At 38.8% G+C, this 24,411-nt stretch overlaps 1 protein-coding gene across 24 annotated transcripts in view; it reads left to right on the top strand.

The window, feature by feature from the left end:
- diaph2 (diaphanous-related formin 2) overlaps window positions 1-24,411 on the top strand; it is a 474,147-nt gene that overhangs the window by 369,632 nt on the left and 80,104 nt on the right. For all 24 annotated transcript variants that reach the window (XM_077247876.1, XM_077247896.1, XM_077247898.1 and 21 more), the window contains one exon: window positions 1,191-1,315. In XM_077247876.1, coding sequence (XP_077103991.1) covers window positions 1,191-1,315 — 125 coding nt within the window. The remainder of the gene's footprint in view (window positions 1-1,190; window positions 1,316-24,411) is intronic.

Here is a 24,411-nt window from a genome sequence, read left to right as displayed (position 1 = left end):
GAAGCTGAACCCATGCTGACACCACTCAGCTTCAGGACAGCAGCCGCAGTCAGCAAACTTCTGCATCACTTCAGTAGACCTGTCCACCTGAGCACACCTGCAAGATTTACACCACCAACCAGACAATATACTCCAGTACAGGGTGATAAGAAAAACAACATAGAAGGTCCATTTGAAAAATTAGAAATGGAGCACCTATTAGTCAAACCTAAATTGTTTAGTTGTTAGTATGTTAATTGTGAATCAGCTGTATATTCAAATTCTGAATTGGATGGATCGATCGTGTCACTGAAATGAAAATGCATGGCCATGTGCTTCATGAATATTATATTTTATTTTAATGTTTTATATTGATATTATATTATTATATCGTTTGATTTAATACAATATTAGTTGGTAGTTCCGAGAGTTTTTCAAATACACTTTTAGTTTTTAAAATATTGAATACATATTAGATACAAACAAACATGGATCATTTCATGTACATACTGCTTTTTCATCATGGCAAACTTTCTGCTGTTATTAGTTGATGGTTTCTATTTGGCTAACTAATATTTTTAGGGTTTTTTTTCAGCCAATAGCATGAAATTTTATTCTCAGTAGCTTTATTTATTTATTCTTCCTTCTTTTTTCAATTTGACAAAGTTGTCAGTGCTTTAAATAAGTGATACAACAAAAGGCAAACAAAAGTTGCTTGAATCACCATTCCTATATGCTCCATGCCTGATTATTTATCAATATTAAATGTTGCATTCTTTGCCTCGAGTAATAATGTCACAGATCAAAGTCTTCAGACCCTTTGGCAGTAGCTTCAGTGCAGTGTTTATTAGACTTTATATACAAAGATATCTGAGGGCTGAATCAGTTGCTGGACTTAATATGTTGCTTGTCAAGATGTTGAATTTTAAATAAGAGCACTGGAGTTCATCAAACAGTATGAAGTAGGCAGACAGCTACCGCCTACACAGTATAGGAGAAAAATCTGAAACACTTAAAAAATTAAATAAAATAATAAAGCCCAACTATTTACTGTGGCTTTCATAGACTTGAGTCATTTGTAAATAAATAAAAAGTAGTTTCTTGTCTTGGTTGAAATTAAAATTCTTTCTGTGACAACAAACTAAGCAGAATAACCATAACCCATTGTTTTTTGTTTTTTTGTTTTTTTCTCCCCTATCTTCCTTTTGCAGTATCTGCACAGATCCTGAAAGCCAGCCTGGACACAATGGAGCGGCATATTCAGAGGCTGGAGAATGACATCCAGAACTTCCCCAAGACTGATGACAAGCAGGATAAGTTTGTTGAAAAAATGTCGATATCCTTTGAGTGCATTTACTACTTCTTCTGTCTTCCATGATAGAAAGTATAACATAAGCTCCTGTGCAGGAATGAGGCTCTGAGGTCCCTTTGCCAATAAGCTATGATCAGTACAGTATTTTTGTCTTGTTTTCCCGATAATACAAAAGTTTGGAGTCTTTTCAATGTTTTTGAAATATGTCTTTTATGCTCACCAAGGCTAAATTTATTTGAAGGAGAGACAAAAATGAAATAATATTGTGAAATTATTACAATTATTAGTGTTTCTACACAATTTATTCCTTTGATGATAAAGCTGAATTTTTCAGCAGCCGTTACTCCAGTCTTCAATGTCACACAATCCTTCAGAAATCATTCTAATACGTTGTATTGCCGCTCAAGAAGCATTTATGATTATTATCAATGTTGAAAACAGCTGTACTGCTTGCTTTTTTATTATTATTATTATTAATAATATTATTATACTTTTTTTCTGAATTATTTGATGAATAGAAAGTTCAAAGGAACAGCATTTATTTTCAAATGGAGAACTTATAACATTATCAATTTAGTATATGATTAATTTCCTCATGTCTTGATTTATTTTTAAGCATGCATATAACAGGACAGAGTGAGAAACATGAAATAGAATAGAATAAATAAATGAATAGAATAAATAAATGAAATGTATTCCCTGAAAATGTGCTTTTTATGCAATTTGGCTTTTTACTTAAATGTATCTTGTTTTTAAAGATGTTTAATGTTAAATATGGAAAGCAAGACAAAAATACTGTGTACACTTGGATTGGCTGTCTCAAAGTGCGATGTTTATCCGCATTCTCTTCGTCTCTCAAGCTCTCCAAAAGGGAGTTCAGGCTGGGAGCTATTTATACTGCATAACTTTCTCCCCACAGACTCTAATGGAGGGCTTCTTAGCCTTCTATACTTATAACCCTATGCTGATTTCATCTGCTGACCAGCCACAGGCTCCTTCTCTCTGACTTTCTGAGGGCTATCAGCTCTCAAAGCACCTCTCCCATTTTGATAACAGGAACGCAAGTGCTCACTAGCCTCAAATTGAATTAGATGCCACAACACTTCTCAGACTCTGAGTGAAGAAGTTAGACACTTGTTTGACTTTTCCTTCCTGACATGTGAATGTGTATGCGTGCCAAAACAGAGCTGACATGAAATCGTGCTTTAAATGTGACTTTTTGCACTCGTTCTGAGCGACTGCTTGACTTTTATTTCCCCACTGCGACTGCTGCCGTTCCTCAGTGGTGTTATTAACTATGAGTAAGGACCATTAATCAATGACTTATCAAGTCTGAAAGTCTTCCCATATGTTTCCCAAGCACAGGAAAGACAGCAGTTAACCTTATTTTAGCTCTTTGTTCATGAGCTCAACGTCGAGATTTATGCAGGGCTTACGCTGCACTTTGGGTGGCATAAGAGTAATAGCCCCCGCACACATTAAAAATCTGCTCCGAGTCGAAGAGGGCTGCTTAGGTTTGTATGATTTAAGAACAATGAGCTTCTTTAGCCTGCAGTGCGGCACAAAAAACAAGCCAGAATACCTCTGTGGCCTTAGTGAAAGCATTGATTAGCAGGACCCGAGGAGGATTGGAACTTGAGTGAAGGGAAAAGGAGAGGTGTGGATACTCTGCGGCAGCGTCAGGGCCTCGTGGCGTCCCCAGAGGATTGTAAAGGCCGACTGGGCCCCGAGTGCAAACGTAGACGCATGTCGTCCCTATCTCACCTGATCTGTCATCAGAACCGGCGCACAGCCTTGGCTGAATACAGTCACGTCTGTTTGATGATTCAAGTGGGGTTTTTTTTAGCATCAGAGAAAGAAAAGTGAGTGAGAAACGGCTGAAAGGGAACGGCTCCACCCTCATTGTGCACCAGTCGCGACTCGTTTTCAGAGGTGTCGGAGCCCGGCTGCAGAGATGCTGACTGACAGCGCGTTCAAACAGCTGCGCCAGCTCTTTTGCGGATGACAGGGCAGACATTGTGACAGAGCTAAAGGAGGCCAAAAGCTGTTTCACTCAGCCATTGTGGACAGCAGGCTAGATGCTATAGAGGTTTTGTGATTGAATTTGAGAAAGCTGGAGGTGTGTGTGTGTGCGTGTGCGCTTTCTGCTCGGTGCACTCCTTTGCTCGCCATAGCAACTGGCTTCTTGCCCTCTCTTTATTAGTTTGACCTCAATGTGACCTTTTGACAAATGACTACGGTGTGGAGATGCTATTTTAGATTTGCAGCGCAGGAAGTCTTTTTAAAACATTTACTTTTTAGCTTGACAATTTAGCTTTAGGGTTTGTTTAAACGGTGTGGGAAAAGGAAGTTTGTGTTAATACGGAAAAATATTTTAAAAAAATTACCTTGTTAACAGTGTTTTTGTTGCCTGTAGATACTCGTCCAAATCTCATTACTCCAGGTGGGCACTGTCTGAATCTTCAGATTTCTTCCTTTTTAGCCATGTGATTTAATCTACTCTGAAATCCCTATTCTTTTTGTTTTATTCTCTTCTGCTCCAGGGAGACCCAACACAATACGATTGTGGCATTTCATATGCAGAACATTTGTCCTGTTTTTTTAGTTTTCATGGCAGCTCCAACTGCAGGTTTAGAGCCCTTCCAAAGATGAACTAGTATATTTTATGAGATAAAACGGCTTTAACTAGAGAGAGGGTGTTAGAGAGAACAGTAAAGGAATTTTGCCTAGGTAGGAGTCCGCTTTTTTAATGCAATAATAGCGATACACATTTCACTCCCCTCTGAAACTGTGGATGTGACATTTCGCAATATTAAAAAATCTCACCAAATATGGGAATATCATATTAGATTCACATTAAGGTGCTTAAGACTCTGGAACAGATATGCATTTATTAGCTTACATGGCGATGCACTGTTGATATATTGATCCATTAAATAGAAATGATTGTGGCAGCAAATCCCGGCTGGTTTGAAAATGCATTGAGCGTGCTGTGGCAAGAGAGAAATAAACTCTTGATATGCATAAGGGTTAGTTTTTAGAGTCAAATAAAGGCATTTACTTTTATTACCGACTGCTCAATATTCCCTCTTGCAATATGAACATGTATATGCGAGAGTATGTTTGTCTAAAGTATTAGGTCAGCTATGGTAGACTAGTTACAGATGCATTATGGGTATTTGGAAAAATGAAATAGACTCCCACTGACTCATATAGATTATTTAAACCGTCATTAGTACCGAAGATCTCCGTGCATCATAATTCACATATGAATGATTTTTTTCTTCATCTTCTTTTATTTCTTCTTTTTCTTTTTTTTTCAATTTAGTGCATTTCCACATGCTTTGGAGGATATTATGTGTTGTTTGTATTCCTGGAATATCCTCATAAAGCCATTCCCAGGCAGGATGGGGAGTTTTTCATTACATGCATGCTTTTCATATACCAGATACAGTAGCACACATTAAAACCGTATAGTTATACAGTCCTCTGCTTTAAACTGATCTCAATAACTAGAAAATGCTGGCAGTGTAGCTCAGACACACAACACTTATTGGTTGGAATACTTTATTTTTTGCACCATTATTGTAATGTATGCAAATGACTGAGTAGGATGTTTGTTCAGCAGTTTAGTGATATCTATCTATCAGAATTAATGGCACCCCACAAAGGCTTTCAAATGAACTAGCGGCCCCATGAGAGCTGTAACTCAGCGGAGGGACAGTGTTAGTGGCGGCCTGCCTGGGGACCGGGCGTACTGGGAACTTAATGGAGAGCGAAAGGCTTGCAGCAGAATTCGGCGTCCATACTGAGTATTGACGGATGTGGGGGCCTGTCTAATATCTCGCTCTGCTATAATTCGTTGTGCTAGTTTTTAACTTAACCTTTGTTCTCTCTCTAGGGATAGAAAAACACCAATCAGCTGGCCAATTTCTCCCTTTAATGACACAGCACATGCAGGATCAGAAAAGTTAATACAGTGACTTGAGAAGGGAACTTTTTAAAATGGATAGCTTCGACTCTAAATTCGGATTAGCTGAGCTGTGAGCAGCAGTTAAATGCTGATAAATGCACACCTGTGACCACATATTCTTTCAGCCTTCAGTTAGGATAATGGCTGGTTATATATAAAGCTGGTTGTTTCATATTAACCAAATGAGTATGTGGATAATATCCACAGCTTTTTTTTCACCTGCCAAGCCATAAGCATGCCATTCATATGAGAGGGCGCAGTTTCTTTAAAGACTCCCTGAAGCTTTGCACTTTGTGGCTCTCTTTAAAATGCATATAAACAAATCATCTCTCGTAGCTGCGGAATACAATGCCTCGTTAGACAGAGGAAGTCCCCCACTGAGGAAAGTGCTAGAGCAGTCAGGCTCGTCATTCTATAGGACATGTGTGATTTACTTGTTTTCTTAACCTTTTCTTTCACTGGAACATGCATTCGGCTGTCCTGAACTCAGCAGCATAAACAAACATTCTTCGAGAGAAAAATATTAGGGGCAATTGTTCTATTGTGCACTGTGTATTTCTTGTTGAAAGGCTATGGTTTCCATCCTGGTTTTAGTGTTGTCCAGTGCTCAGCAGGGCAGCATAACACTTGATTTCCAGCATAGTACCTTTTATGCGTTGTATTATGGCACACATTCTCGCTGTGTGTTTTAATACCTGCTGTGGAAATGCAGTAGCTTTGGGCACCGATGTTTGATGGGTTGAAAGGAGCAGAAATACACTGTTCTGCAGGAGAACATTTCATCTGACTGATGTAAATCACAAGTCAGATAGGGTTTCTTAGAAAGCTTGGCTTGTGCGACTTTCTGCACATCTGAGCATTACAGATTGCTCCCGAAGATCATGCAAATCGAGGTGAGGGATGATCAACGGTGATCATTATTTTACCTTTGGGTACAAAATCTCTTATGAATTGATGAAGATGTGTTTGCAGCAGTCTGCACAGTGTTTCCAGCTCCTCTCTGTGTATATGCCTCTGCTTAGTCTCAAACCTCTGTTAATTATGGAATTAGGTCACGGGAATGTGGTGGCATCCTGCGCTGGTGATGTTTACCTCACAATAACTCAGCATCTGCATCTAGTTTTAAAGAAATTTGCTTGAAAATAGAGCGAATGAATCGCAAATTGCATCTCAGTTCTTTCATTTCTGGATATACAGCTGGACCGAAGTAAGCATATGAAAAGGATGATTGATTCAGGCCATATCTTTGACTTCCTTTCCGCCAGCTTTTTGTTTATTCCGGGCCTGTATTGTCTAGAGGGGACAGCATTGTTCGACAACAATGGCTAACTTTAATTCACCGCGTGTCACAGGAGACATTAAGATTTTAATTAACAAATTCTAATTGGTCCTGAACAGAACAAACAAAAGCGAGCCCAAATAATAATTGCAATTCCAGTAATGATAGTCATAAAGAAAGCAAAGGCCGAAGTCTGAGCACAAACTGACTTGGCGCTCACATCTATGATTATATTGCCGGCATGCACAGCGTGTTTATTGGGAAATGGCATCCAAACCATGTGTTTTGTGTGATAGGATTTTGCATATGCTAATGCACTTGATTGCTTTGATGTGTGGCTGGGTGGGGTAGTCTCAGCACGAATGAGAGAGGCTCGATTACTGCTTCTTCAAATCCCATCCTCAAAGCTTCCGCCATTCAGTGCGGCCCTTCGCGCTTTAGGGAGGAGGCTGCATTTGTAAAGCCATGATTAGAAGGGTATTTAATGGAACATCAGTGCCACTGATGCAGAATGATGCTGATTGTTAAAGTGCTGTTTTGCTTTGGCCATTTGTGGTCTTATTGCCGTGTTTCATTGATTGAATTGACATTTGGGAGTGTGTTTTATAAGGATATCCTTTAGCGGAAACTGGAACCATTTAGATGGGGGTGGAATAATAATAAGAATAGCAATAAACTGTCAATGATTAAATTTTGCTAGGAGGACAGAGGGTCTAGCTATCAAAAATAGTTTCCCCTTTTATATATTAGTCTTATATATTAGTCTTGCATATTCTTTGTGAGCCAACTGGCTCCTAACACTGGCTGAGTATGGTTCTCCTTTACCAAATGACAGCGTAGTTTACTCACACTGCGACCCCATCTTCATCAGACCCTAAGATAATTCTGCCTGGATCATATTACAATCCCTTAAGCACAGCCAAACAGTTAAAATCATCTGCTCCATGCTTTGGCTGTCGGCACACACAAGTGTTCTGCTGGGCCTCACCCTCCAGAGACGCATATCAGCTCTGCAGTCTCCTCTAATGAAAATGACACTTTGAAAGAGATCAAGCATATTTCTGCTATCGTATTTCATAAATCAAATTTTTGTGATTGCCTGACCTGATTTTTTGTAGTTGTTCGGTCTCAGTCAGTCATGGAAACATCTCTATGCGAGTTATCATTATGTGTGTGAATTCTCTGGAAATTCCTCAATCAGTGTCTCGTTAGGAAGGGGGAAAACTGGGGCTGATTTGGCAGGTCCATTAACCCAGAGCTCTGGGCTGACACGGCCACTAAAACTGAGGCTGACAGGCATACTACTCCCAGGGTGGAGGTGAAAACCTTCAGCCAACTCTCTCTACCATTTCTTCTGCTGTATGTAACTCATCATCTCCAGAAAATAGGTAGGAGTAGGAGGTCTGTGTAGATTTGCATTTGTCCAATTCCATCCAAAAGGTTGTGATCTGTATTAAGTTACATTCCATTTCATGGTTGGCATATTAGGTGTACAGAAAGATGTTGAGGAAAATATAAGGGCAAATCCCACTGAAGGGCTCTCAAAGTGGCGTGTGGTCACCATAAATGACAGGATTTGCCACTATCTTCTTCCAGTCCATCAGTTTTTGAATTGTACATTAACTGCTGCATTCCCAGTGTCAGAAATTAGACCTACTGGAACATGATTAATCAAAAAGCACATTTTAGCCTGATGCCAGTATTACTTCAGACATCAAAAAAGGAATCTGAGCAGTTGCATTAGTTTCTAACGACAGCCTAATGGCAGTCATGTTTTATATAAAAATGTGTCCTTTATAGCATTCTATCTGGATCATTTGGTTCTGTTCTCATTTCTCTTATTAGTCCTCTAATACCAGTTAAATGGCAAGTTAAATGCCTCAGTAAATGAGCAATACACACCCAATGTACAACCGACTCTATATTTCTTGCTATCATTGTTGTTTTTTCATATTGTGTTTTTGCAGCAGTTCTTGTTAGAGCTGGGTAGAGAAACCAAAATCTGTACTCAAGTATAAGTATTTATAGAAAGTATTACTCAAGTAGAAATAAAAGTAATAATGTTGATAATTACATGAGTAAGAGTAAAAAGATGATCAAGATGATGATGAGAAAGTCAGTGTTGCATGTATTACAATAGAGATGTTTTCTCCCCATTTCGTCAAAGCATTAGAGATGGCGTGTCAAATCTTGCTGGACGTTTAATTTTTTTTAATTTTAAATAAACAAATTAAAATGCAATCTCTTTGTTACAGGCCCGGCGCTGTGGTGGGGCATTCGAGGGCCGCTCGAGTGCCCCTCCTACCACAGTTGCTAATACAATGATAAATCATGAATCAGATGTACCTTTGTACAATAGCATACCAATGTCCAGCAATCGATTTAAATAGTACATTGTGTTTAATTTGTCGATTAATGAGATCTAATATGTGTTGGTGCCGAGAATTTCCACGTGAAGAAATACATAGATCCGATCCGACTATTTTTTGTATGTATTATAATGGTCCAGTGGCTGAACTTTTGCCAAGCGTGTCAGAGGTTCTGGGTTCTAATCAGCACTCGTCTATTTTTTTTTTTTTTCATCATTAAAACCGATTATGTTTATCAGTGGTTCAAGCCAGCACAGGTTTGTGTGCATTTTACTTTGTGATTTCACCAGAACTTATAGAGAGTCTCCGCAACGGATTAAAGCGCGCATCCGTGTGAAGACTGTGCGCAAGCCACAAGAGAACACTGTATCTGCACCACTGATCGCAGAGTCAGCGAGCACTTTGATCACTTGATTTCAAAAACAACACATTTCAGCGTGCTAGATCGCCTCTTATTTAACAAACGAACAAAATTCTCTGCTAGTTAACTGGAGATATTTTATTTATTTGTAGCAGTAGTAGTTACATCCGTGCTGAAAGATGTTTCAAAGTGGTGGGGACAAATATCAACCCTGGCAAAAAGTGGTGGGACACGTCCCATCCGCAAATTACGCCTATGATTAAATGTGCAAACTGTAATTTAAATGAAATAAAATGAAATGAAATGAACGGGGAAAATTTATAATTTTGGTTGCTCGTGCCATGTTACTAGGCTTGGTCATCATTGGAAATGCTTATTGGTTGCTGTGTAAACTTTTGAGTTGCTGCGCCCATCTTTGCACGGGAACTGCCTTCATTTGGGATCATAAACAGCGAGGCGAATCAATGAATTCCATGCAAATCGACTTGAGTTGATTTGTTCCAGCCCTACTTAAGTGGTTTCGTGTACTTTTAGTTTTTAATAATCTTTTAATTGTAAAATGTATTACTTGTAGAATAGAATCGTTCACAGGCTGCACACCCAATGTTCATTGAATAAAGATCTTCTTTGCTAAAGACAAACATTATGATGCATGAGCTCATTTGATTTCATTAGATTGTAGGTTCATATATATGCCATCCAATGCTTTTTGATGTTCTTAAGTTTCCCGTTTATGACCGTGACTGCTTCAGACAATGCAGTGAGTGCAGTGAACTTTGAAAAGAATTGACGCAAAAGAGTGATTCATTCACCAATGGTGCATCGCTCATTCCCCAGTTAAAAGAGGTGGCATGCTTGGAATAAACTATGCATTTCTTAACAGTTGCATAAAGAATAAAGTAACGACAAGAAATGTCCCAAGTGTAACATTTTTGTCATTAAAAATGTACTATAGTAACAGTGAAGGTATCCACCTTTAAATGTTCTTCCAAAAGTTTACTTAAGTAAATGTAACAGAGTAAATATAGCACGTATGCAAGCCAGTTCTCTGTACCAGAGTTGGGCGAAATTAAGAATTGAAAAATTTGCTCCCTTTCCATTGATGAATTGGATTTGAAGTTAATGTGTCTGCCATCAAGTTTTTTTTATTGTATTTTTGGACTGTAAATTTCAACTCCATTTTCTTCCTGTTCAGTTTGCCCCGTCTCCTCCTCCTGTCTGCTTTGTAGGGACATTAGGTTTCCCTGTTCTCCCTGGGGAACAAAGATATAGTCCTAGAGTGGTGCATCACCACCCTGGACTTTCATCACAGAGAGAGGGAGAGAGGGAAAAACAGCACATCTAGTTAGCATACTTGAATGCACTCATTTTGAGAGGGAGACAGACAAAGAGAGAGATAGAGACAGAGAGCGCGTCCCTGTTGTCTTGAGGGTTTTGGCGAGAATCCACAGAGAGCACTCATCCTCTGAAACTTTCTGCTTTTGCTCCAGTCAGTACTTCATTATAACCCCTGAAGACTCTGGCTTAAAGCCGGGTAATAGACGCAGAGCTTCTCCTACTCATTTGTCATGGGCCCGTGGGTTTGATGCAAAGCACTCAGCACTTGTTGCTCCTTGTTAATCCCACTGTAGACACCAACTCGCTCTTCTGCGCTTTTCCAACTCACCCGCCGTCATGGCACATAATTTCACTTTCATTTGATGTTTTAATGGAAATCTCAGCCCCTCTCTGCTGAATTGCACCATTGTCACCAAATTACTTTATCATATGAAAATTGGGAGGGGGGAGGGGGGCTACGCACTTTAGTGTTAGTCGTTACTGTCGCTTCAAAAGCGACATCCCCTAGCATGTGTATTTGTTTTAGGACAATGCGGCACGCAGGAGAATCATAGCTGTGCATTGCGTGTGCTTTAGGGAAGTATCATGTTTCCATTAACGATAAAGAAATGATACACAGCCTTGGAGAGCCTCCGCTCTGCAAACCTCTCTTTATTTCTGTCTGCCGTAATGAGCATTATCACCATATCTCAGCAGAAATGACTGTGAGACACTTATATAACAACTGATTCCTCAGTGATTTCTTAAATGGAAAGTTGAAGTGTACTTAGTCCACACTGAAGATATACATGGTTGGACATTTGCCAATTATTATTCCACTCCATGGTGTGAAATTTCCACTACTGCTACTATTTATTGTTTTTTAGTGCCAGTAAGAAGTCTGCGGCTGAATATAAAGCACCAAGGGGTGCAGACTGATGGAAAAAAGCCTACGGTAACATTAGTGAACTTACTGTCCCATTAGATCAGAGTTGGACCAAATTATAAATCAAATTTCTTATCATTATCAAAATATGAATAAATATAAATAAAAAAGTCAAAACTGATGTATTTTTATTGAAAACTGATTTTCAGAATGTTTTATTTATGTGAATAGAAGGTTTAAAAAAACTAGTGGTGGGCCGTTATCGGCGTTAACGTGCTGCGTTATGATGACTTTCACCTTGATATTTTAGCGCGGATGTATACCTAGCCGAATTGCACTGTAGGGGGTAGGGATGGGAATTGAAAACCGGTTCCACTCGAGAACCGGTTCTAAGTTTTACGAACCATCAATATTGTATGCCCTCGACGTTAACGATTCCTCTTATCGATGCTCATGCTCCGAGTCCCTGCCATAATATACAGACCGTGAACTCACAACTTTCCCTTTTTTCCTTTATCGGGCACCATAGCGCGACGTCCTATACGCATCTGTGCATCATTCATGATGTCAAAGTGATTTGAGCAGAGGAGGTAAACATGGAGGAGTGGAAAAGACAATCTAAAGCTTGGCTTTATTTTACTAAACAAGACAAATTACGCTGTTTCCTGTTTGCAATAACAGGGTTCTTCCTGCATTTAATTTTTTTTAGCACCCGCCAAGGCGAATTTTTGTCCCGCCAAAGTCTTATTTGATCGGTGAGTAATGTAGATGAACTGTTGCACTTGTGACAGGGCACGTTTAATAGATAGAATGACTTTCCGGTGGTGTGTTTTGCTGGTTTTGAAGTGTAGAGAAAATAATTAATTTTGACAAATCCAAATTAATTCCAAGATTCCAGTGAGATTAATCTAGATTAAAAAAATTAATCTATGCCCACCACTAAAAAAAAACATTTATTTGAAAAGGAAATCTTAAGTAACATAAATGCTTTTACTGTCACTTTTGATCAATTTAATGCGTCCTTGCTGAATAAAATTATTAATTTATTTTAAAAATGACTAACTTCAAACTTTTGAACAGTATGCCGATGTACTCATATATACTCATACTCATATGTACTCATGTATATTTTTCTAATATTCACATTTAAATTTACTGTCTTTCTCCTGGCAACAATACAGTATATTGATGAATGGTGTTGCACTAGATTCCTGTCCAATCAGATGCTCACTTGGATGAGAATGTCCATCCTACTATACAACCAATTGTGCAACCAGTTAGCAAGTAGGAAGTCATGCTTCATGGCTGGGATATAACTGAACCCTTTTGGCTATTGGAAAAAATAAGTAATATGAGCTTTTGAAAAATGTCTTGCCGAAACTCCCTGTTTCAATATGCAATCATGTCAACACCACTCTCATCAAACAATTTCCTGGAGTCTTTAATATCTAAACATTTCCACTTAATGCTTAATGACTTCCTTGAAGGAACAGCACACAATTTGGCATACATCTCTATTTGTCCTTTATTAGATTTGTCTTCATAGGCCCGTAGCATTTCAGTCCATCTCCCTGTCCATTCATACAGTATGTGAACTCAGACATTCCATCAACCGGATATATCAACTATATTCTACTGTTATGAACCAATTAGCAGGTTCATTATGTAAATTCAGCCTGCTAATTATCTTGTGCATTCAAATTAATTAAGATGAATAATGCCAGCATTAGCAGGAAGTGCAGCCCAGATGGGCACTCTCGAATCTCAGCGAATAGGTTAAACTAAGTGTTTGGATGGAACTGCTATCTGTTCTTAGTCGTGTCCTGATGTGGATCAGCAGATCTGGTAGCTGATAGAAGAGTACAGTGTGGTGATTTGTAATTAAAATGAATTTCTGACAGACTGGTGCACTAACAGTTACAAACTGCAATCTGATGTTAATCAACAGGGGTTTCTTCATTAATTGATAAAATTAGCCTCATCAATCACGCAGAGGGGGGCGGTGGGGTTGTTCAGAGCTGCTGTGTCTTGTCACCGCATGCTTCCACAGGACGAGCAGCACGATACCGCCTCTGGACGACAGACAGATGCAATCACACACAGACACACTGTCTCTGGCGATGTGTCCTGAAATCTCTGAGAAATGAGTCATGTTTGCTTTCTGATGATGCCATGATATTGCAAAACCAAGCTTTGTGTTTAGTGAATACAGAAACAAAAAAAACAAAAAACCTCTCTGTTAAACATTTGTTTTGTGTTCTTGAAATGCTTTTATCAGGTGTTTACACCCAAGATTGTGTGAGGCCTTTTTTGTCTCATTAAAAATAAACCCCAACACATAAATTGCCCTCAGTGAAAAGTGAGTGCATAATAAGAAATACACACAGCCCTCCCTGAGCGTTCAGCACAGTTGACTTCTTAGGCGGCTTTCACGCTGTTTAGCATACTATTTATAGTCCAGACCCTAGACGTAACCAGATGCAAACAGCATCCTCATGAGTGCTTTCTCGCACATTTCTCTGAATCTGGGGAAAATAGTGAATGCTGTGGGTCCCGATATTACGCGCACTGTTTGTGTTTTATGTCGAAAAAAACTAACCCCTAAATAAAAATAACTACTATTATTTATAATAAAACTTTTACTTTAGCTTTCACTGTAGTAATTACTTCAATGATCTACTTTTGAATTATTGAAACGAGAACATACATTATTAATGCATTTTCTGTCACTATTAAGAATATTAGGCCTATAAGTCTTGAATCGATTCAGTCTTCAACTTATTTTGTAGCTTATAGAAACAAACCAATTTAAAACATATAAGCACTGATACTGCAAGGCAAACTGCACCTTATCTCTGCACATTTTCTGAATCAGAGGCTGTTCTTTGATGTCCTGCAAACCAAAAGTCCTCCATTACCTAGCATACTAGAGTTTGGTCTATCAGTAAAAGTCATTTTAACAGAAGGCTAAAAAAAAATTCCCACTTTATATTAAGTGGCTTTACGTATTATGTACTTATATTGAAAATTACGTACAATGTACTTATTGTGTTCATGGTGTATTGTAAAACACTTTTGCTGCTATTGAGGTGTGATACGGGTTCGGGCTAGGGGCTGGTGTGGTGGTATGTGTAGGTTTAAGGGTGGGTTAAGGTGTAAGGGAAGGGTCAACAGTGTAATTACAAATGTAATTACATACATGAAGTACAGCTGTAATTACATGCAGGTATTTTTTTTAAAATATAAGTACAATGTAAAAACATGTATGTACACAACTCCATTGTATCAATTTATTAGTTTCAATGTAAGTAAATAGTACTTAAAGCCACTTAATATAAAGTGGGACCAAAAATTCTAACATTTTGGAAGGATTCCCCCAACCCCTCACTAGAAAAGTCAATGATCTGCTCGAATCGCCTATAGGTTGTGTGACATATTTTAGCTTCAAAACTAAGAAAGTAACCAAAAGACAACAACTTTGGGGGACTATTCATTCTGTAAGTACATATTCTGAAATTAGAGTAAAATTGAGTTACCTACGCAATGTGTAGAATATCAAATATCAATAAAACACATTGTCCAATTATATTTTAAAGTATTATTGCTGTTTCCACATCCGTGTATATTTTACAAACTATAAATATTTTTGCTAGTACTTATCTGTATTTAAATGTCAGAAACATAACATAAACTTCATATGGTTGAAAACACTGAACATTTGATATATGGCAAGCGCTGAGCATGTCCGTCTCTGTCTCAGCGCCAGCCAAAGAGGGAACGTAGATTTGAATTTGGCAGTTGTGACCTACTGAACGTTCTAATCACACCGGTGTGATCGTACTCTTCAAAGGGTTGAATATCAAATGGAAAATATATTATATTTTTTGTATTTTGGAAGCAGCATTTCAATTCAATTCAAATTTATTTGTATAGCGCTTTTCACAATACACATTGTCTCAAAGCAGCTTTACAGAAATTGCATTTCGGAAATGTACATAGAAAAATACAGTTAGTTAATCAAGTATTAATTTATGGCATAACATATCGCCGGCTTTGAGTCGTCTCTTCACAGGCGTCGAGTCGTCTCTTCACAGGCGTTGGGGCATCTGAAGTCTCCGTGAGAGGCTGGATACAAACTGGAGCTGACGAACGCTATTTACCTCGGGACTAGCGTCCCGAGATAACAGCAGAAAGGCAGATGGGAAATAATTAGCATAGCTGATGTTCATAATGTTAATGCATTCGAACTGATTCAGCAGTATCAAAGGTTAAGCATTAAGTGAATGCTTGGTTGGTTCATTGAAATCCATTTGGCTCAAAAATCTGAGGTGCTCTGTTTGCACTCTCTCTAAATCTCATCAAAGGGTCTGTTGTGCTCTGCACTTTAACTTTGTTCTTATAATGGTCAATCTTATCATAAGGATATCAGTTGAGTGAGATCTCTTCAGTACCTCAGTTTTTTTTGTTTCCAGAACCGTACTAAGATTAAGTCTAAAACAAATGGAGAATTTTGCAAGTTTTCTGTCTACGATTTTGTTTTTGTATGTGCCGCCTCTAGATTTTCAAGTCTTAATTTAAACTAACATTTTTATATATTTAATTTTCTCATACTGTTTACGAAAGATGTTTAGTAATTAAGAATATTATTTAAGAACTTCAAACGAGTAACTGAGCAAGATATGTTCCATAGTGCTAGTGTAAATTCCTAGATTTACTGCTACATTGATAGCTGTGATCAGTGGACCATTCCAGTTCCAGCCGCCACTCAGTCAGCTTCGCCAGATCGCAGTGCCCGCCTCGTCGCGCTGCGTGTGTAGGCTTGATTTGGTAGCCTAATAGTTACACCGCCTGATCTGCAAGGCTCATTTACTCGTGCACATTAAAGATTCACACAATTGTATACCACTTAAACAGCAGAGTTATAATAGCATAACAATAATAGCATTCTGTAGCAACACTGCACATTTAATCTCACTCTCTCTGTGCATTGTAAGCGCCATGGTTGTGAGGTTCTCTCAAAACAACAGTATAATCTCCTCACAAATCCAAACAACAGCAGATAATAGGACCTTAATTATAACCATAAGACTAGCATAATGTGCTTACTGTAGCTCTGGACCACATATTTCTTGTGTGATATTTCAGTACACGGCAGAATACGCAGCAGGCCATCTTGAATTGGATCTGACGATCGCATGGGTACGGTAAGACTTGTCATTTAAGCGGAGCTCGGTAGACAGACACACTCCAGCTACCTGAAGCGGGCCTGACCTTGGATTGACTTCTAGTGATGAAGACTTACAGTTGATCCCCTGGATTTCAGCTACCCTTCCTTTACCATTGGTTAGGACTCAGGTAGGCCATCAGGAAGGATTGTTTTTTAGGGGGGGGATACTGAAAGACAGAAAGTGGAATGTGTTTGACCTCTCAGATGTGTGCGCAATGAACTTTATTCTTTTGTACTCATCAGTGTGTGACAGCTATCGCACTCTGTCTCTGGTTTCCACACCGTGTCTACTCAGGATGCATGCAACCTGACACACGTTGATTACTCCCATTATTGGCATTAGAAGTGTGTATATGACAATCACCTGGTGGGCCATGTTACATTAAGCCACAACTTTAGTTGATGGACACCTGTTTCCTTTTTAGATGTTATGCAGACCTACTTTTCCGTTTTTTCGTTCGTTCATTCATTTATTAATTCAGTACTAATTCGTTTTTGTTGTTTGGAGAAACGTCTGTGAAAAAGGTGATATTTAAATCAATTATCAATTTATTGATTTAATTATAATTTCCAATTAGTTCTGGCTTAGATATATAGAAATAGAAATTCATATTATATATAATAACATGAATGAATGTAGACATGCTGTCCCCACACGCACTCTCATTCATCCAAACACTCGGATCTTTATGTGATAATGTGGAACAAAAGAAGCTCTTTTGTTCCGTATAAATGATTAATTTAATTGAGAGCGGTGCAGTCCTGGCGTCTCAGGTGGCTGTGCTGTTGGCCCGCTCTTGCATCATCGCGCTGGAGAGGCTGCTAGCGTTCAGCACATCGCCCCTGTGCTGCAGGAAGCAGATGCTGAACCTACATTCTCAAACTAGGCCCCCTCTAAAAGGGCAGAAGAGTCAAAATTAGGTATCTTCCCCTCAATCTTCCACCATCTGTTAGCTGTGACTCTTATAACTTGGCCATTCGCGTATGTGCCTTTGCGAGAGTGAGTCTGTCACACGGAGATGCAGGGAGAGCTGCCAGAAGGCAGCCCAAAAATGATAACCGTGAACAAGGCATTTTCCAATGTAGTGATTAAAATGATTGAGGACAGTGGCGATCTCATTCATCTCAGAGCAAGGTGATGGGGGACGGTAGGGTGTGTGTGTGTGTGTGTGTGTGTGTGTGTGTGTGTGTGTGTGTGTGTGTGTGTGTGTGTGTGTGTGTTTGTGTGTTTGTGTGTGTGTGGGTGGTGCTGGGCAGATCTAGAGAGGGCTGTGAAATGGGACTGGCATGTAGAGTGAGAAAGAGGAAAGCAGGAGAACGTTGCCCACAGGGGTGCTGCTCTTTTGACTGTTTGTGAAAAAGACAAGAAAAGTTTCAGGCTGTTTTTCCTGAGACTCCATCTGACCTTAGTGAATGCTATGGAGACCCTGAGAAGGATATTTATTATTTTGTTTCCTTTTCCTTGCTATTTACAATATCTTTATGCTCCTGCTGGCGACTAATAATCCATTACCATCTATTTTGTGATGTGAAATCTGGCCTTTAATCATTTTAATTGTGTCCTGAGCTCAAAGCCTTTACTTTAATTACTTTTTTGTAGTGTGACACAGGGGTGGCTGTGGTAACTCTGTATGCCATCAATGTCGACATCATCTATTTCGTTTTATCACTGTTCCATTTCATCCCCTTTGTCAGCCAACAACAGGAAGTCACTGGTCCACCTCCACGTGTTCTTGTAAGGGCCCACTTAGGTTTATTTTGGGTGTGAGAGCCACGGTTCTCACTGAAACCCTTGATGAGTTTTTCCTCTCTGCTTGAAACAGCACAGCAAGGGACACACTTAAACTAGTCTGTTTCTCCTATATCTGTCCTCGTGTGCTCCTAAAATGTCTCTCAAAGTGGCCTCAAAAAGTATTTGTACAGTTAGGCCACTCTTTAAAATGAGTGAATGTAATTGCTTGAGATAACAAAATGTCAAACCAAATGGGATATATTTTAAAGAAAGCCAAACTAACTTTTAAAGCAATTTCACACACAAAAAATGATGTTTGTTGGGTTATAAATGTTAAAGCAGAGACATATTGCTCGAAATTAATGATTCATTATAACTTAAGTATCTTTCCCAATATTTTTGTGTATTTTGCCTCACTGTTTAATTACATAGACCATCAGTGAGCAACTTTGAGAGTAAGAATATGTTGTTTAAATATAGAAGTAGGATGATAGTGCCAAATTCTGCCGAAATTTGGTGAGCAGATGGCAAAAACCCTCTTAAGGCTGGGCATAGAGAGTGTTTTAATAAATGGCACCACGTTCCTCTCCTCGGTCCACAGATCCAACTGACTAATCTTTAATTCCAGCCATGCACTTAACCATCAGACAGATCATCCCTCTCTCCTCTAGAGTGTCTTCATACATCCATTCCTGCCCCTGTTACCCTGCCACTGTGGTAATTAACCTACAGCCATGACCTGTTATATTTTAAGCCTGACCCTGAGTTTCATCTGCTTACTCTCTGTGAGGCCCCACATACATCGCTTACAGCCAAGCTGTTATCTATTAAATATTGGATCTGTGGTTTTAATGAGCTTCTCTGTGTGTATGTGGTCATGTGATTGCATAATTTACAGTTGTAGGTGAGCAGGGAATAAAATGTTTTAATAATACATAATCAAACGCCTTGTTTAATTTTGTTCATCCATTGCAACAATTCTATTGCACTCTTAAGTATAATAGACTGTGGAGATTTAACAGCATGTTGGATGAATCTGGGGGAAAAAAAAGGAGGACACTCAAGAAATGCCTAAATCATATTTCATCCCAAAATTATGATTTAAATCAATAAAATAAAATAAAAATGATTCATTGATCATGATCATTCTCATTATTGTAATGCAATACAAATAAATAAATCCATTTATAAAGTATAGTTTCTTAAAAAAAAAGGGGGGGGGGGATTACATATTATTTGTATAGTACTGTATTATTTCTTTCACTGCCTTTATTTCAAGGTAATTATTTTTAGTGCAATGTAAATCTCAAAATGCAATCAATAAAATACAATGAGATAAGATCTATCACTACTCATTCTTTTTTGCATTACAGAAATGCTAATTTGGTTGGAATGCGTGTAATTGTCGTGAAAATAATTATCCTTCATTTCTTTCTCCATTTTTAGTCAATTATTTCTGCAAAATATAATTTTAAAGTTTTTGATTTTGAGGTGACTTGACCTGGACATCTCTTTGCGAGATTGGCCGGTTTATACTTCTGGCTTTTAATGGTTGGATGCACAGATTTCTTGTTTTGTTCTTAATGATAGAGAGGTAGATTTACTCTAGTGAGGCAGTAATAACAGAAGACAGAGTACCCCAACAGAGCCTCTAATGACAACTTTGTGGAGGCCACAGTGCTGTTGGAAATCGCTCCATCCGGTCTCATCTACCACTGAGTTGCAATTGCCACACATGCTGCTCTGTCAGAGCCTGTTTGCCTCTCACACTCCAAAGTGTTTTTTTTTCTCTCACTTTTTCTTCTTCTGTTGTTCATTTCTATGTCACCTGCTCAGAGGTACTTCAGAATTCAGATCGCCAGCTGGTCTCCATATAGCGTCTAATAAGGGTGTTGTGTTGCATGGCACAGCAATGTGTTGCTTGCATGAATTCTTTGCTCTAGCAGAAGCCGCATGTGTGTGTGATATCTGCACAATGGTAACAATGTAACAATGTGGAAACAATTGTGTCTCTCTTTCAATCGTATTTGCCAGGAATCTTACTTATCAACTGGCTTGATTCTCTTTGATAACTTAATCCCTTCACCATCAGTGAATAGTATCTAATTTGATGGTCTCTTTTTTTTCTCTCTTGTGGGAATATTCAAGTGCCTTTGCTTTCTCATATTTTATGCAGTCCATTTAATATTATATAACTTTTGCTGATATAATTCCTTGATGCTCCTTTAGTTTAGAGTTAATATCTCTGCATTGCAAAATGAAGATTTGCGTTACGTAAGTCAGCGTAAATGAATGACGCTGCTTCAGTATTCAGAGAATAAAGGGCCATGCGGCATCTGCCACATACTTGCCACTCACAGCAGTTCAGGAAGATCACAGGAAGAAGCTTGTCAGTTCCAAGTTACAATTTGCACTAAAAGTATATCTCAGAGATTTGCTCTAACACCATATCTGTCTAGTGCCTAGCTTTTTATCGAGACAGAGGGGATGTAAGGAGATAAGATTTTCTCTTCCTCTAATTCCCTTATTCACTTTGACTATGTCTTAAAGTGGAATGTTAACTATTTCTTACGCTTCAGAGTAAAAGAGAAAGTAGAGACGGTGAGCATTCACAAAGGGACGCTTTCAACTGCTGCAGTGCCACAGGTTCAGCTACTGCTCTCCTGGGATTCCAACAACACTTTCATTTTCCAAATTTACTTCATGAAACATTGTAGCAATTATAACATGGGAGCTGCTTTGCGAGCTAACAATAAAAGACACAATGGTAAGTGTCGCAATTTGCATACGAATAAGGAATGCAAAGAACTAAAACAGCATCAAAGTTCCCGGTCAGTATTATTTGATAAAGCTCCCAATCATTGTCGGTACTAATTCCAAATGATTGTTCCAAATATAGGCTTCATATTGAGGTGTGCGATCGTTTGAGTCTCCCACAGCTCCCCTCCCTTTTTTTAAATTGGATTTTGAAAATTGAAGAGCAGACATAAAACAGCGGTTATGGCTAATCTCGCGTGGCAGTGCGAGGCCTGGCTCGGGATCCTCCTGGTGAGGATATATATGAGCTAATCAAGCAGGCCTGTGCACGTGTACACACACACACCGGCTGATGAGGCATTATCAGTTCCTCGTGGGATCGTTTCTATCCGATGGTTCTCTGGTGTTCCAGCTCACCTCGCCTGGAAATCTAATTAAAGGTGAAAATGAATGTGTATTTATAGGATCATATTGCTATTTAAACTAAAATCAAAAGGTTTTTTATTTTATTTTTAATTTTTTTACACATCAAAAACATATAACTACATTATATCACCATGGCATATAGTTATATTGCAACACTGGCCACACTGATTGTTTTTTGTTAAATGTTTATGTAATTTCCACCTTACTTTTTCTTTTATTAATTAGTTTTAATTATCGCTATAGTATTATCGCTATAGTAATAGTATTTAATTAAGTTAAGGGCTCATCTCACTTATTTTTGCAATACCAGCGTAGATGTGTAAATTAAATGAAAATATGTGCTGCTTTATTTCTAGCATTTTCATTATTTTGTGTGTACTATTTTTTTTTTTTTTTTTTTTTTTGATCAATGCATTGAGATGTGAGCAGAATGTTTTGTTTAATTACTGTCAGCAGAAACTGTTAAACTGCAGTCTTTAGCTCAGGCTGATTTATTCTTGGAAAGAAGCAGTTTTCTTTGTATGTTTACAAGTCACAACCAAGATAATACATATGATGTAGGCAATTAAGCACCTAATTACAATTAGGTAAAGAGCAAATCTTTTTCCTCAGTTCATATCTTCTCTTATTTTGCCATAGTAAACGACACAGGCTGAATGAACGAGTGCTTTGGCATTCACATGGATTTGATGAAGTTAATGCAGTCTGCTGTAAGGAACTATATATATAGACAGTATAAAAATGTATATACTATTTATCTATTCATTTCCCCCCACTCTCTATTCAAGATAGAAGGCTAGTTCCTGTTATGAATTAAATAAGCACCTGATTTGGATACAGGTTTGTATCACATCTGATTACAAATGCTTCTTTTGTATTGAAGATGCTGAACCTGTAAGCGATTCATTACTGAGGTGCTTCTTTGCTAAAACATTCAATTGAATCCATTCAGCTCTTCAAGCATCTGTGGAAGAGTTTACTCATAAATACACGTTTTGCATTTTTCTCGTCTTTCATGGAGCATAGAGCATCCGTGTAATGAATGGAAGGCTCTCTAAGTAACCTCTCTCAGGTCAGACTGAAAGTAGATAATAAAAAGCAGAGGAAAGGTAATTAGGAAAGTAAGTGGGTTAATGCGCTTTGGCTCTGAATTGCTGCGGTTAATGTTAATGAGAGGAGCCGGAGAGACTCTAAGATCCCTCATTGCGCAAATGAATGTCACCAAGTGCACAAAATGGCCGCCTCCGAATGGAAATGGAGTTTGCTTCATCTTTTTTTTTTTTACAGCTCATTTCTGTCGCCAGCACCTGCAAAAGGTGCCGGGCTCCATTTAGATTAATGTGGCTCCCATGCTGGTGTCATCTGGAGCGGCTCTTCCTGTGTAAACAACCCAAAGTAGCTCCAGTCTTCACGTCCAATCAATCTCACTTATTCCCGATGATATCTGCGGACAAAACATGTCGACTTTCATATTTCTTTCTGTCTCTTCTTTTAAAACCCTCAGTATTCACGCGGCATGCAGACCTCTGCTAGTTATATAAATAAATGTGGTGAAAGTCTGGGTGTTTGTGGACTACTGCTATCATTTTCGAATTCTTTGAAAATGCTTGAAGCGGCTCTCTGAGATGTGTGTATGGAGAATAGATTTGAGTGTTCTTTTGTGCAGGATGAAGACAGGACTTTTCAAATGTCTGTTTACTGGGCAGGCATCAAGCTTGTCGGCGAGCTTCATGACTCTCCCAGCAGAGACTTGATGATATATTTATGGATTTTTCACTCTTTTCTCTGGCCTTAATCAAAGTTCAGGCACTGGACATGTCAAGGTTGTGTCAAACCTTTTCACCGCTGAGACACTGTCTTGTCAGAGTGAGGTTTAAGCGTAATGAGAGACGATTCGTTAGCGCCAAGACACCCATAGCTCTTTTAGTTTTTAATTCAGGGAGAAAATGTCTTATGTAACTGATACTACCGCTGTCAGTCGTTGGTGGGGAATAATACAGTTATGGTAAGTGGATAGATTTATCTGTTTGTGGGTGTTTTTCTCCGTTCGGTCGACACAGGCTACAGTTAGGAGGGAAGCCACATTTAGCTGTGGCATCGATTTTATAAAAGGTTGCACAGTGGGAAGTAGGTAGTCTGTCAACCTACCTTCTCGCCATGCACATCTCAAGATCCAAAGTAATTGAGCTTCCCTAGACGTTTAGTTATTGTAAAGGACACAGTCAAGTGCATCCAGCCAGTTGCATATCCATCATCCGAAGCATTTTGACCACCGAAAAGATGCTTTTTTTTCTCTTTCCGTCTTGTATTAAAAAGGAGTTGCTATTTGTGTGTAAACTATGTGGCTCGTGAAAGGCTTGTTTTTTGATATTGAAAGCAGCTGTCAGACAGATGATGCCTGGGCACAATCCACATTTCCATTTGTACTCGTGTCTCTCTGTAGCTTTCTGGCGCTGAGAAGGTACAGTGTTTTGAAATTAGATATCAGCCTCCACAGTGCTGGACTATAAATGGGGGAGGAAAAAATAAAGTGACAGTAAGATCGGTGGATTGACGGGTTGATATAGTAAGCGTGACAGATGGTTCTATGTGAATATACCGGTGGAACACTGTTTGAAGAGAGCTTTGAAAAGGGGGAAGTGGAGGAGAGGAGCGATGGATGGATGGATGGATGGATGAGCGAGAGGAACGGGCAGGTAGAGGCTAGAGGGAATTATGAGGAACTGGTTGTAAGACACTTTGATATTCACAAGTTGAAGCACAAACACATAGCTTTGGGCGATTCATCAGCTG

Source organism: Siphateles boraxobius, unplaced genomic scaffold (genome assembly GCF_051911475.1).
Source record: "Siphateles boraxobius isolate OS27281-9 unplaced genomic scaffold, OSU_SipBor_1 3, whole genome shotgun sequence".
In the NCBI taxonomy this organism is placed as follows: Eukaryota; Metazoa; Chordata; class Actinopteri; order Cypriniformes; family Leuciscidae; genus Siphateles; species Siphateles boraxobius.
The sequence above is the reverse complement of the archived record's forward strand: the minus strand, read 5'-3'. Positions and strand labels throughout refer to the sequence as shown.